Source organism: Vollenhovia emeryi, unplaced genomic scaffold (genome assembly GCF_000949405.1).
Source record: "Vollenhovia emeryi isolate VEMERY1.0 unplaced genomic scaffold, V.emery_V1.0 DF939543.1, whole genome shotgun sequence".
Classification (NCBI taxonomy): domain Eukaryota; kingdom Metazoa; phylum Arthropoda; class Insecta; order Hymenoptera; family Formicidae; genus Vollenhovia; species Vollenhovia emeryi.
The window spans coordinates 9444-28560 of record NW_011966823.1 but is presented as its reverse complement, the minus strand read 5'-3'; the positions used below and the strand labels follow the sequence as shown (position 1 = coordinate 28560).

General features: G+C 34.8%; 2 protein-coding genes across 6 annotated transcripts in view; one reads left to right on the top strand and one right to left on the bottom strand.

The window, feature by feature from the left end:
• The first annotated feature begins 519 nt into the window (after positions 1 to 519).
• LOC105557260 lies at positions 520 to 13185 on the top strand. 4 transcript variants are annotated; one of them, XM_012004447.1, is made up of 25 exons: positions 520 to 1081; positions 1470 to 1632; positions 1848 to 2366; positions 3201 to 3345; positions 4062 to 4258; positions 4395 to 4634; positions 4884 to 5065; positions 5206 to 5344; positions 5415 to 5694; positions 5809 to 6043; positions 6132 to 6402; positions 7518 to 7684; positions 7768 to 7986; positions 8047 to 8166; positions 8242 to 8467; positions 8556 to 8744; positions 8858 to 9055; positions 9404 to 9925; positions 10774 to 10945; positions 11053 to 11342; positions 11433 to 11629; positions 11718 to 11935; positions 12003 to 12145; positions 12216 to 12385; positions 12960 to 13185. In XM_012004447.1, the coding sequence occupies exons 1-24, from the start codon at positions 924 to 926 to the stop codon at positions 12360 to 12362; spliced, it is 5337 nt and encodes a 1778-aa protein (XP_011859837.1). In that variant the 5' UTR covers positions 520 to 923; the 3' UTR covers positions 12363 to 12385; positions 12960 to 13185. The 4 variants fall into 4 exon arrangements, with proteins under 4 accessions (XP_011859837.1, XP_011859840.1, XP_011859838.1 ...); XM_012004450.1 differs by lacking the exon at positions 12960 to 13185 and having other exon boundaries at positions 1848 to 1987; positions 2072 to 2366; positions 12216 to 12461; XM_012004448.1 differs by lacking the exon at positions 12960 to 13185 and having other exon boundaries at positions 5415 to 5688; positions 12216 to 12461.
• Positions 13186 to 13246: 61 nt separating this feature from the next.
• Positions 13247 to 19117, bottom strand: part of LOC105557257 (E3 ubiquitin-protein ligase HECW2) — a 15214-nt gene continuing 9343 nt past the window's right edge. The window contains exons 7-10 of one of the 2 annotated variants that reach the window (XM_012004442.1): positions 18730 to 19067; positions 17411 to 17611; positions 15207 to 16166; positions 13247 to 15081 (exon numbers count right to left, since the gene is read on the bottom strand). In XM_012004442.1, the coding sequence (XP_011859832.1) occupies positions 14970 to 15081; positions 15207 to 16166; positions 17411 to 17611; positions 18730 to 19067 (1611 nt within the window). In that variant the 3' untranslated portion in view covers positions 13247 to 14969. The remainder of the gene's footprint in view (positions 15082 to 15206; positions 16167 to 17410; positions 17612 to 18729; positions 19068 to 19117) is intronic. The other variant, XM_012004443.1, reaches the window with a different exon arrangement.

Sequence of the window (19117 nt, the reverse complement as noted above, 5' to 3'; positions counted from 1 at the left end):
TGTGTAATGAATTTAACTATTAGTTTTATTGTTAATTTTTTCGAATTTAGGAAAACGTGTAACAGCATTCAGTAAGTTTACACTTTATAAAAATAACAATATTACTATCAAAATAATTTTGTTTTTGTTACTTTAATGTAAAATGATATGTTTAAAAATGTTCAATGTTTAATTTGATCTTGTATTAAAAATAGATTGTACTTAAAGTTCGTTTTGTATATAAAAAGTAACGAATATTGTAATGACTCGTTACTCTCTTTTTAAGTAATGATAACGGTAACGAGTTAGTAAAATAACGATAACCGTAACGAGTTACTTTTATAAAGTACTTTTTCAACATCTCTGCGTCCCTGCACGTACATTACTTGGTTATGGTTATGCGCGTATAAGTTCAAATCAGCGAATAGCACCGAATTAGCACGAACTCGCCGGAAATGCCACAAATGCCCCCCTTACCGCGAATCTGACTCCCCGCTGAGCTAACGTTCCGTCCATATATTCATTACGTCCATGGGTGGGCCAGGCAAAGACGGCAATTTTTTATAATTAATAATTCGTTAACTGTTGCGAAAATTACAAAATGGTAGATAACTTTTCGACTCAGTTTGGTCCGCTGTATCTATACCAAAAAAATCCCAAGTATTCATAGACACCCTGTATTCGTAATTTTCAATTTTGGAGTAGAAGTCGTGTGGATGTTAAATAACTAGAACTTATTACGAAACTGTAACATATTAAAAAACTGTAACATAAAAGTTGTGCACATATATTTCCATTTGACGTATCGAGTAAACAAAAGTGACGTATCTATGGAAACTTTAATTATTCTCCTTGAAGTCGATTTCTATCTGTAAGTAAAACTGGGCTCGTACTTTCGTTGGATGTCAATATAAACGAACGTACATTTATAACGATAAAACGAGATGTCGGAGGACAAGTCACAGGAAAGCGACGGGGGACAGCGAGAAGTAGGAAGAATTGATGGCGGAGTACAGGAGAGATTCTACGACTCGAATAAATATATATCCGGGGCAAGACGCGTGCCGAATGGGACCGTGCCCATCAACATTTTACAGTTTCAGTATCCTTTTCTTATTATATCATCGTAAAGGGACTCGCTGAATTTCCTTGTTCTTTTCGAGCCGCGTAAATGTTTGCCGGTACCGCGATAACGTGAATCGTATATGAATACTCTACGAAATATCACGGAGTGAACCTGGCAAAAATTAAAAGCAGAGTTTCTCTTATTCTTCATCGAGCTTCCCACGTTAATTTCGTTTCTCGAAAACTTTATTGTTGTTCCTTCCTTTCTTTCTTTGAATTTTTAGGCATTGTTAGTTCTTCTGGAGTAGTTAATTTTATAGAATAAAATTTGAAGTTTTCTGAAGCTTTCAAAGAATTTAAATAAGGTTGGGCAGTATGAAGAGCTCGTAATTGAAAATTCATATATGCTCCTTAGATAATATCAGTCATTCATTTTCATACGATTGTCAGAGGTATTTTAATCTTTGCGTGGTAAAACCAAATATCGTCATTTTCGTGTCTGGTAATATTCTACATTTCTTGAACACCGCAACAAACGAGCTGTGGTTTAGAAGAGGATACACAGGTGGTGGAATTGGACATGTGACGGTATTCTTTATTTATATCTATTATAATGTAGTCACATTTGCTTAGAGAACATACATTGTATGCAAATAAAAGAATCTTGGCAAAGCAAAGATGAGATATAAATAAGAAAATTAAGTCTTTCGTTACATTTTAGTACATTTTTCTCAAATAATATAATTTTGATGTGGAAAACGTGCAATACGATGTCTCACGGTATTATTATTCTGTTTTTCTAGAAAAATCCAACGTGTGACCATATTGCTGTTGGCGAAAATGGTATTAAACCTCCTATAATAATTTATAAATGGCCTTCAATGGAGATCGTGACAATTTTACATAATGGCACAATGAAGTCCTACTGTCATTTAGTATACAGGTATCTTATAAAAGATTCGCATTTATTGCACGTTGTATTATATGTTTCGAGTACTAGATTTACGTATTTTACACATTTTTGCAGCACAAATGGTTCATTGCTGGTGTCGCAAGGAGGAGAACCAGATTACACACTTACCCTTTGGGACTGGCAGAAATCTGAAGTAACATTGAAGTGTAAATCTTACAATCGGGATGTTTACAATGTGACAATATCCCCGTCGTTATCTGGATATTTAGCGACAAGTGGCTCGGGACATATAAAATTCTGGAAAATCTCCGAGACGTTCACCGGGCTTAAATTAAAAGGCGAAATTGGTAGATTTGGTCAGACAGAGATCTCTGACATCCTGGGTGTATATATCATGCCAGACGGAAAGGTAAGTATTGCTCAGATACGTCCCTTGGAAAGATTTACTTTAAACGAAATTAAAATTTTTTAAAGTAATCTTTCAAATCTAAGAGCTTACTTAAAGTTTACGAAAGAAGTTAAAAGTTTACCTAAGAAATGTTAGAATAATTTTGGACACTTGAAGTAATTTTTAGATAGCCAAGCCTGTCGAAGTTTCCGCTAGAGTGCCGCGCGGCATAGCACTTTCTCGTAAGAAAACCGCATGCAGTATTATAAATAATATCACATACTTTTCATAATTCTTAAAGTTTTCTTTTAAATTATTAAAGTAAGTTTTAGGTTTACCTTAAATAAAAGTTAAAATTAAGTGTCCAAATTTACTTTTTATATTTCTTATTTTTCTAAAGTAAAATATTAAGGTTTTCTAAGGTATTGTATATTTTCCCAAGCGGTTATTAGCCAAAAGTTTGATTTTATGTCCTACAGTAGACATTTTCAATTAATGGTCCTATACTTTTGGCCGGCAATTTATACGTCTAGCGATAAACTTATTTATTTATTCATACAGAAAAATTTTCTACAATAGTATACGATTTTGAAAAAAAGGTTTTATAATCATTAGTCCACTTTCTCGAAATTAAATAATGCTACACGTTAACCACAAATATAATGTCTATTTATTTTCACATAAAGAAAAAATTGAGTAAAACTTGAATCGGACTATGAAGTAGCGTTTCACTAGAATATTTTTAAATTTACACGTGGTCTGAAACTTTTGGTTAGTAATGTATACCTGATTTCTTAACCAGTTCAGATTTACTCTTATTCAATTTCGATTTATTTAGAATTATACTGTTTTTAGGTTGTATCAAGCTGCGAATGGGGAAACATTTTACTGTGGGAAGGAGGTTTAATTACTCTTGAAATATGTCGAAAAAATCGACAGCCGTGTCATACTAAAGCGATCACACAATTTGAGTATATAAATGGAGAGCTTATATCAGTTGGTAAAAATTTTTTCTATATTATATGTTTCTATATTATATTTTTTGTACCATATTTTTTATACACTTGTGTTATGTCAAATATTAATGAAAATATATTTATTTATAAAATACAATAAATGCAATATAAGACCAATAACTTCTTATAAATTATTACGTGACATTGAAACATTAATTTATTAAAAATGTGGCAGAAATTTTCAAATTAGAATTTTTTTCAGTATTTGTTTTTACCAAAATATAATTAGTCTTTAATTTGAAAAAATAGACTTGAAAATAAGACCCAGCTAGAAATAATTGGTCGAATCAATATCAATTTATTGATAAATAGTTGATGTTAAATATTGATTGATATCTGTCATTTTCAACCTTATTGTAATTGTTTTTACATAATACGTATAATATTAATATAGCAATTGCAAGTATCTTTGTAAGATTTCTATTGCTTTATAACTGTACATTAAATCAAGTCGGAAAGTACAATATAATACGTATTATGTATTCGATGTAGAGGGACATTGACAAAGAAAGAAATGATATAAAAATTTTATAGAAATATTCGTAATTGCTCAATTAACGTAAAAAATTATGACGAGGTCAAAGATGACAAAAATATCAACCGGTATGCGATATTGATGCATCGAATTGATGTAGATTTGACTAATCGTTTATAATCGAGGAAAAAATTCCAATACTGAATTTTTACAAATAAATTATAGGTATGGATGGATGGATTCGAATTTGGTTCTATGAAACTATAGATCAAGCATATTCTCACAATGGGGAGCGTTTCCTAGAGATTCAACCTATCTATGAGTATCACATCATTGAAACTGATGGAACAAATGGTTCGATGTTAATGTGTATATGTAAGCAGGAATCAGACAATCCAGAAAGTACATTCTGGTATGCTCAAGTAAGTAATAAATTTCCATTGTAACATTAAATATTTAAAACCTGTAGATTTCGGTCTTAACGAGTTTAATATAAAGTGAATTTAAGGAAAAGAAATCACTTGTGCGGTCATAAAACAATATCTTTTTGTTTTTAAGGATGGAAATGGTGGAATTTGGCTAATAGATTTACATACCTTAAAAGCAGAGCCACCACAAAAAATATTTACATGTCATGCAGGAGCTGTAGTCGATATGGATAACTCAACGTGGGGTCCTTTTATAGCTACCCTTAGTAAAGCTGGGCAGCTGTGCATTTATAATTACCTAAAGAAAAAGTTAATTCTGGTGCACAAATTTAACGACATTGGTAGTCAAGTCGTCTGGTTCCCATGCCGGGTAAATTAGTGTTATTGTATCTATTTTGTTTAAACATTCTTTTAATATTATATAATTAATTGCAACATATGTACGAATAATTATTAACATGTGAAATTATGTTTGTTGAAGTAATGATAATACGTTTTCTGATACTTTATCGCTAATTTTATTACGCAATCCCGTAAAAAAATCTTATTTTCTCTACACACTTAAGTATCTTTATATAAAATTTTTTTAACATATAAATTTCTTTCATATACTTGCAAGATTGAAGCAACAGGCTCGACACTCGCTTGTGGTTTCGAAAGTGGTGTTATTCGTATAATTGTTGTAGCGATATCGGTAGCCGATGCCAATGACAATGTAAAAGGGGATTATGTCAGGCTGATTCAAGTCATAAAACCACACAAAATGGCAATAACCGCGATGTCTCTAAATCCATCGTGCAGGTACAGAAAAACACTCTCTAATGATGTTAATGATCTTAACAATCTTATATCTTTCATTAGATATTATTATCGATTATAATTATCTTAATATTTATTGCATATTCAGTTACGAGAATAATCTCTACGGAAGAATATTTCAGATTACTGGTGACTGGTAGTGAAGATTCAACTGTGTTTATTTTCACCATTACAGTGACCGAAATGTTTCCCATCGTTACAGCAATCGGGTTCATCGCAGTACCATCGGGAGTCACGTGTTTTACGTGGAAGCCGCAATGTGTAAATAATACATTTTACGATTTACACTAAACGTATTCGTAATCGTTCTTAATTTCATTTCATTTTACAGGAAACGACATTATTAATTGGATGTTCGCAAGGTGATTGCGTAGAAGTTGTATTACCAAGCACACCTCAACCCTACACCACTGCTTCGTATGAACTCGTACAGTGTCGACCGAAAGCATTCAAATTTCATTCAGTAAAATCTGCCATTCGAAGAGAATTAATACGCTTGCAACGAGAAAAAGAGAAGAAAGAAAAGATAGCGAAGAAACGTCAAGAGATAGAGCAATTAATAGCTGAAAGTCCCGGACTAGAAATTAACGAAGAGGCATTTTTCGGTCATTGTATTACACATTTTTTCATCTCTCTGAAACGATAGTGTATTGTTCTAACTTTATTATACAATTTAAAATAGTGAAAACAAAGATAGAGCTAAAGTGAAAAATTAATTACAACAGGTATAGAAGAGGAAGAGCCATTACCAGAAATATATGTGCCAAAAATACCAAATAAGATATTACTAGCGCAATATATTGATCGCGATACTATTTGGTTGTCGATGGCAGGATTTGATGCGGGATATATGTACGAATATCCAAGTCCGGAAAGTACTGAGACCGTCGGGAAGGAGCCTTTTAAAAGTACTGTAATACATGACGCGGAGGACGCAGAAATACGAAGCTGCCTCTTCTAGTAAGCGTAGATAAAATTAATTGTCATGCATATTTTATACAAAAAGTACTCTTGCCCTTACGGTATCTCTTCGTCCCATGTTACCTAGTAAAGGAAGAAAGTACTTGTTTCTGGGAATGGAAGATGGACAAATACGGGTTTGCAGATGGAAACTCGAAAATTATACGGATCTCTCAGACTACTGGACACTTCCGATGCACGATAATTGTAACGGTTACATCCCAAAAATGATCCTCAGTCGCGACCAAAGGATACTGTTCACATGCGGATACGACGGGAATTTATTTTCTTACGAAATAAACGACAACACGCCGCCCGAAAAAGTTGAATTTGAAAAGACCAAAGAGATTTTGTCTCTGGTGCGCACCTTTATTAATCACATTTCAAAACATTTGAACAGTTAATAATAAAAATTAAAACCAGCCAAGGGTGGAAAAGACCAGTGCAAGTTATCTTTAAAATAGTCGCAGACAATTTAATGGTAAAATGTAAAATTTAAATGTTTCGATCCACTCCGGATTATTCTTAGTGTAAAGAAATACAACTAAAATAAAAATATTTCCACGTGAATTCGGCGAAAAAATACAAACGACTTATATGAGAAAAGGAATACGTACCACACGTTAAAACACGGAATTATATAAGTTTGTCTTAATGCCTGATAAAAATTAAATCATGGACCCATATGACATAAATCAATAAGAATTAAGAAAGCGAATGGGGTTCGAGTGTGTAGATAGCCCAGTGGTTTAATGTGTGAATTTTATATACCATTTCTAACACGTTCTGCGCACCGATTACTTTTCAGTTTTAAACGTAGTTCTTTGGTGGAACAGTAAATACCATATTTTTAACACGAGGAAGTTTCTTCAAAAAATTCGACCAAACTGGCATAAAAGATATATATTTAAATTACAACGTTTCGACCTCTTATCAGGTCCTTTTCAAGTACAATCTAATGTTGACTGAACAATTTAATTTTATGCCGAAACAGGATGAGTACATGAGTTTGTGACAGCAAATTCATATCGTCAAATGTGTCTCGGTAGTCAGTAAAATTTTGTAGCGATGTTAAATATTTTTCAATTTTTCCTTTCAATTTTCCAACATTTTCCTCCAAATTTTACTGACTACCGAGACACATTTGACGATATAAATTTGCTGTCACAAACTCATATACTCATCCCGTTGTTCAGTCAACATTAGATTGTACTTGAACAGGACCTGATAAGAGGTCGAAACGTTGTGATTTAAATATATATCTTTTATGCCAGTTTGGTCGAATTTTTTGAAGAAACTTCCTCGTGTTAAGCTACCACTGGCGACAATAAGCCTCACTCAACATATTTTTAAATCGATAAACGAGTTAAATGTTTTGATGCTTATTAGTATTCTGTACAATCCCTATTTGAAGTTGATATACTGATTTAATCTCTCGCGAATGTACGAATAAATTCTTGATGTGATGATACAGCCGCATACTAGTATCGAAGACATTGAGGAACTTGATTATGTAAGTCTGGAAGAGACGATTCAGCAAGCTGAATATGATAGAATTGCAACTGCAGCAAAGCAGAGTAAACAACAGACTTTGGAGTTGTTGCTGAAATTAAGCGAGGAATATAGCAAGATTGTGGAAAGGTTTAGATAACTCTGAATATATCGTAATACAATCGTTAAGCAATGTCCAGTAAGGTGTCGTATTAATTCGTACTTTTACACAGGAATAACGCGCTACCGAAGTCTCATCAAATAACTTACAAAGAATTGGAGCTAGATCCTAGAATTACAGCTGACCTAAACAAAGAGTTAGATACGGAAATGGCTGCGATACGCGAGAAATTAGCGTTCAAAGTGGAGAAGAGCGAGCTTGGATTACAAAAGCTTCTAGATCACTTTGTTCAACCGGTTACGTGCTTACCATTTGTCGTCTGCAAAATATCGTGAGTAAGAACTACCTTAAAAATTTCAATATGAATGACTTCATATCCGTACTGACACAGGAAACCAGATTGCGTCGTATATTCTTTGCGCCAACGCGTCTTGGACATTGACGTTACTTTGCCGCATATTAACACGACAAAACATACGCACGTGTCCGAGAAAGAAGCAAATGGAAACAGGTAATTCGTGTGCTCAAATATTTTATTTATATGAGCAACTCGTGTAGTCTAAAGCATATCTTCGTCTACGAATAGTATAATGGATGATGAAGTGCAACATTGCGAGGAGAAGCAAGAAGAAGAAGAAGAAGATAAAGCGGAAACGGACGAGAAAATTGAGGTAGCGAAAACGAGACCAATTACGGATTTCTTACAAGGTATAAATTACGAAGACATCGACAGCAGCCTGGCAATTCAGTTAAATCAAATGTTACGTAAATATCACTTGAGAAAGACAAAACTGGAACAACGCGAAAAGGAAGTTAGTATAACTTACAAATACTGTAGTATAAAATCAAGTGTGCGCACTATAATTATTGCAATTTTAAACACGGATTTATTTTATTCAGTGGCAAATTATATACAACGAGAAACCGGATATATCTATCACTCATATGCACGATGTACTAGCCATAGAGGAAGCGAAAAGAACCATCGGTGATTATAAATTAAAAACATCTTCGTCTTACAATTTATTGTCGGAAGAACGAGATACTCTCTCTTCAAAATATAAGGAACTGTTAAATAGCCGAAAAAAGGTTCGGCAGATTGAAGAAACATTTTAAATCACTTATTTACTCTTGGTTATGATTCACTATTTTCTATGCCACAAGTTTTACCATTTACAAGAGGCTTTTGATGATCTCTGCAGCTTTATTATCAGCAAGAAGCTTTTAACACAAAACTGACAGCTGTGAGAACGGAAAAGGAACATTTACACGCGGAAGTTCTACAGTCAATAAAATCCCTCAAAAAAATTCACGCCGAGATACCGTTAAAAAGTGTGAAACCTTTGCCAGTTGTTCCTGCGTTAAATGTCAATATAGAATTTCCCGAGAAGAAAATAACGGTGCGCTTTAACAAAGAAAAGTCCCCTATTATGAGATAGGCTCCTAATACGAGATGGTGAAGTTTTCGCTAAATTAATAGACATCATCTGTTGGCTCCGTCGTGAATTTATTTCCCTTGGAGTAAAATCTGTTTAGTAGAAAATTCATTGTTAGATCGTGTAATCGTTGCGAAAAAAGATTTGTGATCGAATTTGGACGTTAAAAACCTACTAGCTCACGTTAGAATATCTATCTCATAATAGAGGACTTTCCTTTATTTACATTTTACTGACAAAGTAAGAAAAAAAAGGTAAACTGTGTTTAAGTTGTATTCTGAAGAGTATGCTTTAATTTTTGCACACGTATAGATCGAGGAATATACATTGAAGGCAGATAGGCAAAGACGGACGACAGTTTTACCGGTGCAAACACCTCGTTGTTCAGATGAAGAATACGAGGTGCTGCTACTTGATGAAAAATTTCCAGAAAACGCAAAAATTTCTGGTAGACCGTTCGCGTTATTTCCCATTACAGAAAGAAAAATAAAAGTTCCACCTGCTGTCCAAGATAATATGAAGTCACTTTATTTGAGCGACAACACCGAGAGTCCGTGGGAACGAGAACTGAAATCCTCTCGTGTGCTACGCAAGATATACGAACAGGATTGCATGCTGCGACACGTGCAAACCAGCTGCGAAAATTTAGACAAGAAATTGGGCATATTGGAGCGCGATAGATTGGACATCGTTGCCGAGAACGTCAATCTTAATTTATTTCTGTTGACGCTCCGTCAGGAATATATTATCTTGAAAGAGTACGAGACAATGGAGAATGTGCTGCACGACCAAGTTAATCGTAGCTCGGAAGAGGTGGCAGCGGTGAGGCAGAAAGTTAGTTAATATACTTTACTAATTTTTCTATTTTTATATCAATCGCATAAAAGAAGACGTAATATACAGGGTGCTCCCGGATTAAATGGCCAAACTTGAAAGATGTATTTAGGACCTCAAAGCAAGGAAACTTTTCCTCTGGAAATATGCCCGTAAACGTTCCGTTCACGAGACATTGACTTCTGAAGTTATGAACTGTTAGGAATGAATAATTTCGAAATAATTTAGATTTATCCTCTCTATTGCTTTTTAATAATAAAAATTTAATTATTAAACGCTTTGTTCAAAATGATAGCCTCCAGCTTGGAGACATGCATTGCACCTATCGATGACAGAATGAGTGGCTGACTGACATTGTGCGTCTGTAATTTCGTTACACGCCTGCACTATCCTCCGTTTTAATGATTGAAGATCATTAACAGGCACTTCATACCAGTTTATTCGACGAAAGCATTCAACGAACTAAGTACGATGATACGACGCTTTGTTTACCATGCAAATGAAAGCCTATCAATGACCTTCGATTTCATAAACAAAGTTCCGTCGTACTGTATGTTTTGCGATTGGTTTTTAAATCAAACAAATTATGATTTACAATTCTCGCAAAACATTTTATGGACAGATGAAGCCATATTTACCAGACCAGGAATTCTGAAGCAAAGAAATAGTCATATTTCGAAATTATTCATTCCTAAAAGTTCATAACTTCAGACGTCAATGTCTCTTGAACGGAACGTTTACGAGCATATTTCCGGAGGAAATTTTTTCTTGCTTTGAGGTCCTAAATACATCTTTCAAGTTTGGCCATTTAACCCGGGAGCACCCTGTATAATAATTGATATTTTCAGATACATGCAGCAACCGACAAGATTGATATTAAAGCCAAGGAAATTATCAAATTACGTAATCAGATTAAAGACATCCTTTCCGAATACATGTATAAAATAAATGACAACAAGTTCCGTCGTTTCTTACGTAAAATATTGAGGAAGAAGTATAAAGTAACGAAGGAAGAAGATGGTAATAAGAACATTTTGCAAGAAGAGTGGGGTCCAACTGCTTGGATTTGAAAAAAATGTATCGCTATCGACATATGGCTGAAGTATACTTGACATTTATTGTTCCAGAGACCACTACAACAACGACCGAGACGGATTCGGATGAAACGGACGATGTCGACAATGGAGAAGCCGAGTTAATTTATCTCGATGAAAGCGTATGTCCACCGGGATGTGATAAAACGTTATATGATTTAGCATTTACGATTAGAGAAAAGCGATACGCATGCGAACACGAAATCAGAGATGTGCAACGAGTTATGGAAGCCCTTCATAAGGAGATTCAAATTCATACGAAGAAACTGAAAATTATAGAGAGCAGTTTGAAGAAGAACGAAAACGATCTACAAATGTTTATGGTATTCCATACTTGATGCGTCTATTAAAAATTATTTGCTTCAAGTTAATCAATCAGTTGATCAATCATAATCATTTGCTCCGTTCAATAGCTTAAGAAACAGCGAAAATTAAACGACGTGGATGTCACGGTGTTAATAAAATTACATCAGCTGCAGTACTTTCAAGAGTCACATATTCCATCGAAGGTGCACGATTGCGTAATGTTTGATAAGAAAAAATTATCTAAATTATACGCTCGAATACAAGAGTTACACGAGGAAACACTTGAATTGCATGCTAAACACAAGTACGTAAAATTTTACGCAGCGAGTCATTAAAATATATTAAACTAATATTGAAAAATCTTATGGATTTTATAACGAAACATGTTGCAGACATGCCCGAATGCATCTTCAGCGAATTAAATTCGATTGCAAGCACATGCGTGTCAATAATAAAAATTTGAAAGACGAGATTAAGTTGAAAATAATGAATAAATTTGGCCAGAATATATCCTTAAATAATTTATACGAGACGATACTTCGGCGATTAGTATTTGATATTAAAGCCAACTTGAGCGAGACAACGATGTATTTCACTAGACGAATCAAGCGTAAGCTATGTGTGCTATGATATAATAATCTATTTTAATTTCATATATATTTATATTTTTATTACAGATGTTAAAGAAAATTACGCACAGGAATTAGTCATATTTAACAAGTTGATTCGGGAACATACGCAAAAGCTGAGCTTTTTAACAGTTTTAGTGGAAGAGCAAACAAAACTTCAGAAATTATCCAAGCAATGCATTATGTCAGATGTACGAGTAAATCACGTTTGTATCTGGCAAATATTTTATCTCACCTTTACTGATATTTTCGCTGTTGCAGGAAGAAATGTTGCAACTGGAAGAGAAATACAAAAGTGATATAGTAAAGTTGGAGAATATCCTTGAGAATCAAATGCGACAGAAATGTCTTTTTCGAACTGACATTAAGAATCTTAAATTAAAAACAAAGCCGCAACATCCAGTTTAAGGAAATGATATCCAATGATTGAGGTAGTAAAAAATCATTAGTGTTCAATTGTCTGAAAAAAAAGAGATAAATGTACTAAATACAAATATTTTAAAGTATTGTAATATACACAAAAATTTACATACACAAAAATTTTCAATAATTAGAGCAATGTTGCAACAGCATATTCCTGAGACCAAATCAAGTAAAAAGGTCATGTACTACTTTCCCCTCCGACAAACAGTTATCGAGATATCTTAAGCTAAACATTGAAAAAGTTATAAATTTTCTCTTGAATATCTCAAAAAGTGTTAGGTAAATCAAAAAATGTTTTGGACAAAAGTTGTTCACGTTAATTAGTAGAATAAGATAGTATAATAAACAATAGAGGGTTTCATTTAAAAAAATTGAAGGTGACCTTCAAGCAACTCGTCAAGGTCAAACTAATGGCACCATTTTATGTCCCCCTTCGAACCAAACAACTTTTGTTTGAAACGTTTCTCCGTATCTTACATATTTTTGGAGATATCTGCGTGGATTATTTACAATGAGACACCCTGTATAATCTAAAATAGAAATACGCATGTAATAAAGCACATTTAAATATTGAATTTACAGGAACATCTTGATCGTATTATAGACAAGAGTGGACAAGAATATATTTTAATATTAAAAACAACTTTAAAATGTTATGTTATTTTAATATTAATAACAACTTTAAAATGTTATGTTACTGTGTGCGTTATTCAAGAGATAAATAGCAGTTAACTAAATACAGTTAATGGAGTGCGTAACTGTATTCACTGTGTTCACTTCATAACTGATAATCATAAAATAAATTGTTTAAAATAATTAATGTAAATAAACTTATATTAATTAAGTAGAATTGTTCGTTACAAATACTGTTTTTATGTTCGTTGCATTTTATTTATCGCTTATATACAATTATATGATATTATAACAATTATACGAGTAGCTGTACAAATACACAAGTTTTGCCATATATACATATAGCAATTTATAATAAATAATAACATACTTGCTCAATAAAAAGGTATCGTAATAAGTCTCTATTTCTCGTGTATCAATTATCCCTTAGTATCTTTTATACTATGTGCAAAGTTTTTCAAAAGATCTATACATTATATTATTATGACTAAGCGATAAAAAGTAGATGTAAGGTAAAGGTGCTTCTTTAATGAACTTTTAAAAAATCGCTAACTTACAGAAGTGTGATATTTATCCCCTGCTTTAACAATCTTGCTCTATAAACTCTTTTAAATAGGTGTAACTAACAAGAATTCTCGGAATGTTAAGATACATTAAAAGGCAGCTGCATGTGAATTTCCAGCTCGTGGACTAGAAACACCGGTCACGGCCACAACTAAATGTTTTAACCAACGGTACACTTGGATCTCGATATACCTCGGAATAAAGATATTGAAAGATATTATACATATGAAAATGTACAGGTGTACAATAGAAAATTAGCGGAGCTATCAAGCCAAAGTATGTGATCCTGATGGTATTGTCTTTTGAATTCCATTGAGGTCAAAAGTAGTAATAATAATGATGTTAAAATAATATATCACAATATTAATGACAATGGTGGAAATAATAGTAATAATTGGAATCGTAGTAGTAGCAGCAGCAATATCACTATCAGTAGTAGTGGTAGTAATAGTAGCAATATCACTAATACATGATTATTAACAGTAGCAGAGATAGAGTAATGTTGGATGGTAATTTGATGGTAGCAACAATAATAGCAACAGCATATGCCTTCTTCGCATTTAAATTAATTTATTTAATCTTTTTGTTTTTAGAAGCTCACGCTGAAGAAATAATTTCTAGAATGCATTTATTCTTGTTAAAATTGTTATAGATTTATAATATTTATAAGTTTAGCAAGGAAGTCTAGTTTGTTTTTTATTTTTTTAAAACAGGACAGAAAATGCGAGGAAAAGGAGGAACAAATTAAGGAATTCGCTCCGTTAACTTGAGGAAAACTGAAACAAGAAGAATTGTAGAATTTACGAGATCTCAGTGTATACATAATGGGCGTTTCCATTTCCTCTCAGTGCTACCGCAAGTACCGGACGCTATTACTAAATTCAACTTCTGAGAAAATCATTCCCAAATGTAACCTTTAGTATCCTTTGTAATAACATAGCAGTTATTTTTTTCTAAATGCAACTATCCACACCTTTTCATTGAGACTAAATGCTCGAAACTATTGGAAATATTATCAGTAGTATTGAGAGGAAATGGGAACACACCCAATGATTGGATTAACAAGCGTGATCTTCTACGTCAACAAATCACATAGATTTGCGAAGTTTAAAGAGAGAATATTCAATCATTACGCTATTTCATTACGCAATAAATTAAACGTCACGTCGAAAGAGATTCTGAGAGATTGTGAAGCTGCAGATTGTTATTTACATCCCATATCCGATTTGATTAAATTGAATTAGTAATGTTGCACATAATTCACAAACTGTTAGGCCTATACAAAATCTTGTCCTATTTTTAATGCCGAAAATGCAACCTGGATAACTATCCAGATATAGTTAGAATTCCATCGATTGTATAAATTCTTTACAATTACTAATTCAATTCGTCGCTTTATTCTATACCAAAGGTATTTGTCTCTTCCACAGCCAACAGCAGCTTTTCATATAAAATCTCGGGCGTAGGATAAGGCGGCAGGTCCAAGCGATTGAAGCATGTGTGAGCCCTGAAACGACAATGGCGATAGAACAAAGACACTGTGAATTTATTACAGACGTTTTAAAAAGAGAGATTTAAAAAACGAAATGCTTAATGCAATTATTGTCAATGAATTAGAAAAAGATTAAATACCTTGGCAGACTATTTGGTCTTCCCCATTTCTCGATACAGAATTTCCTTGGTCCTGTGGAGCCACGCAGAGCCGCGAATCCTTCGTACGGAATACTCGAGGTGCCGGTAACGAATTGCAGTAATCTTAGACGTTGCTCATTGGTGAATCGGCTTATGCTGCTCCAAAACCACTCCACCACTGGATGCGCATCGTGATAACCGCTCCTGTATTCAGTGTGCGTTCGCCAATCGTTTAGATCGATTTCAGCCGCACCTGCGATAACCAGCTCCAACTCGCGGGCATCGAAAACGGACACCAAACGCGGATCCACCACCTCGTAGAAGCCGCGAACCAACGATTCCGTTTGCTCCGCGACGCCACGCTCGAGGCGCCAGCGTACCACTCTCTCGAGATATTCCTTTTTATTCTTCTCAGTAACCGCGATATTTCTCCCGCCTGGCTTCAACTCGCGCTCGGCGACTCGTCCCAAAAGTTCCTCCGTTACTGAAAACGTTAATTCTAACGGCTCGATACTTATGTCTTTCTCTTTAATCCACATTAAACTCTGGTGAAATTCTTGATCCAAGCTCTCCAAGTCGCTCAAGCTCGCCGGTATCCTCAAAAGAGCTTTATAAAACGGCCTCGTGAAGAACGCGTCGAGCAGGTACTGGTGAACCAATGCTAGACCCAGAACTCTGCCCGAGAATCTGAACCAATCGTGATAGTTGTCCACGAAGGCCGACATCGGCGAGATTTGGACCGTGTAAGTGTCGTTGGCCGAATATTCGAACAATCCGTAGTATGGATTGAATAGTTCGCGCGACAAGTGGAAGAAAAATTCTCGGGACGGCCCGCCATAATCCAATCCTTCCTCGTGATCGAAGATGACTACCAATTTTCCTTTCTGCAGATCCTTCTTTGACGCCGCCATTATACGCGTAAAAGCATCTTCCAGCAAGTGTTCCCTTCTAATGTGCAATCTGTGCAGGTAACATAAGAATTTCTCGATAAATACAATTCTGGGAATATCTGTCAAGCTTGACATATACGCACACATATGGTACCGGCCAAAAGTATCACCTTTAGGTTTTCTGAGGATAACTTTCGTCAAAGCGTATCGAATGTGCTCAAAATTTTTAAGTAGATTTCTAATAACAGGTACATCTTGTACGAAAAGGGTAATAAAAGAACCCCGCACTAATCATATAGGAAATTGGATCTCGGTTAAATTGGCTAGTTTTCACGTACGTTGTAGCTTATGACCTGCTGAACAAGTCAAAAATGTAATGGGTTCAAACTTAAATAATTACTGGGCAACAGCCAGTCAAACATAGAAAATTTGGGCTCCGCGGGTCTCGTTTGGAAATACTTTGAAGCACATTAGGAAAAAATGTTTCAGACAAAAGTTATTTGGTTTGAAGGGAGACACAAGACGATGCCATTAATTTGACCTTGGATAATCATTTGAAGGTCACATGAAGGTCAATTTCAATTTCTTAAATGGATACCCCCATTTTTCATTGCGCATTTTTATGTCAAGAGTTTTTCAAAGACACTATATGATGAAATATAGTCTTATTTCGAGCCAAACAAATATATATCGAACCAAACAACTTTTGTCTGAAACATTTTTTCCTAATATGCTTCAAAGTATTTCCAAACAAGACCCGCGGAGCCCAAATTTTCCATGTTCGACTGGCTGTAGCTCGGTAACTAGCCATTATTTAAGCTTGAGCCCATTATATTTTTTTGTTCAGCAGGTCATAAGCTACAACATATGTGAAAACTAGCCAATTTAACCGAGATCCAATTTCCTATATGATTAGTGCGGGGTTCTTTGACAAAATACATAACGATTTTCGAATTTTTCATTTGTGCACTTTGAAATTAGTTATACTTAAAAAATCTAAAAGTAAGTAATATAATTTTGGCCGGTACTATACAATACATAAAGGAAAGTTCTCTATTATGAGATAGGATCCTAATATGAGATAGGTTTTTAACGTTCAAATTCAATCACAAATCTTTTTCACAACGATTACACGAACTAATAATCAATTTTCTACTAAACAGATCTCACTCCAAGGGCAATAAATTCATGGTGGAACCAACAGATGATGCCTATTGATTTATCAGAAACTCCGCTATTTCATATTAGAAGCCTATCTCATATACGAGTATATAAGGGGACTTTCCTCTATACAATAAATACACCGAGACATACTTCAATTTGCCCGGCCCTTGCCCATAACCTTTGCTCTCCAGCTTTCGATAAAAAGTTCGTAGCTTAGCTTCGAAATCTCTCCTGTACGGTGCAGGAGCTCTGGCAGAAGCTCTTGTCAGCCCGGGCGATGCATGCGGGCTGCCGAGCGGTGATCTTCCCATACTACCAGGTACATAGGACATTATTTCTTGCTCGAATAAACTGTAAATGATATAACACGATATTATTGTGTGCGTGCGTGCGCTTCTTTGGAAAACTACACATTTTAGAGAATTATGTTCCATACAAAAGTTGTGAGGGAACAGAATGGTGGCATTGATTTGACCTTGGACAGCCGTAGGTCACATAAAAGTCACATTCAATTTCTTACATGAAACCCTCTATTTTTCATTGTGCTTGTTTTATTGATTTATTTCAACAACTTTGGTCTGAAATATTTTTATTTACCTAGTATTTTTTAGATATTCAAAGACTTCGTAGCTTTTTCAATATTTAACTTGAGCTATTTCAATAACTGTCAGAGGAAACTTTGTCAGAGGAAAAAATAATACAGGTCTTTTTTTATTCAATTTAGTCTCAAGTATATGCTGTTACAATAGTGCCTTAACTTTTGCAAATTGTGTGTGAAAATTCCAAGGAGATTTCAAGTTAAAATGAAACTCTGTATTGTAGTAGCCGATTCTTGAGACCAAACCAAGACCTGTACCATTCTTCTCTTTGACAAACAATTATTGAGATATCTTAAGTTAAATATTGAACAAACTACTCGGCTTTCTTCAAATATCTCGAACAATATTAGGTGAATATTACGTAAATAAAAAAATGTTTCAGACAAGAGCTGTTCAAGTTACAAGGTGATTTGGGACACCCCGTATATACGTGTATACATGTTAGGCTCAAAGATCAAAAACACTCACAATGCGTTTTGGCAAATTCAAAAAGACCACAAAGCGAGATTCTTTTCATAACTGACTAAAACGCGTTCTAGTAATGTAAAAATGTCACAACGCATTATGGACGCGTTTTGGTGCAACCACGACGTATAAAAAAAAAACATCCACAACGCGTTGTGGCATTTTCACATTGCCAGAACGTGTTTTGGTCGATTATGAAAAGAATCGCAACACATAGCCCTTTTGAATGTGCCAAAACGCATTGTGAGCGTGTTTACAAGTGCCACGACATAAATTTCGTCTTGTGGCTGAGTCTAAAAAGTCAAATCGCGTTGTGGTCGGTTTTTCCGCTTAGCGAACGTTCTCGGCCTGAGCCTAACATGTATAACGCGATAAAAAATATACATTGGAGCATTCGTTTTCTACCTTAGCAACAATGCTAAAGGAACGTCGTGGCCCCATCTTTGTAACGCTGTAGTCCCTTCGACTCTTATAGTATTAACTTTCTCTCGAAGCGCGATATTTTGTCCCAGTGCAGAATGCCTCTCCTTTAGAATATCCATTATATTAGGCTGACGTAGGAATGCAACTACTTTGTCGTTGTAGGCCACAGGTATGTCGGGAGTAGCGGTTACGGACGCTTGTTGCGGCCTGGGTGGCGGAACGGGAGCCTCGTCTAGCAATGTTCGTAGATGAGCGGCTTCTGTAGGTAATCGTGGATCGATAAAGGATGTAGCCTTCCTAGCGTGACATATGAAAAATCTCTGAAATCACAATACTTGATAATCAATATCACGCAATTGCACGGTGCCTC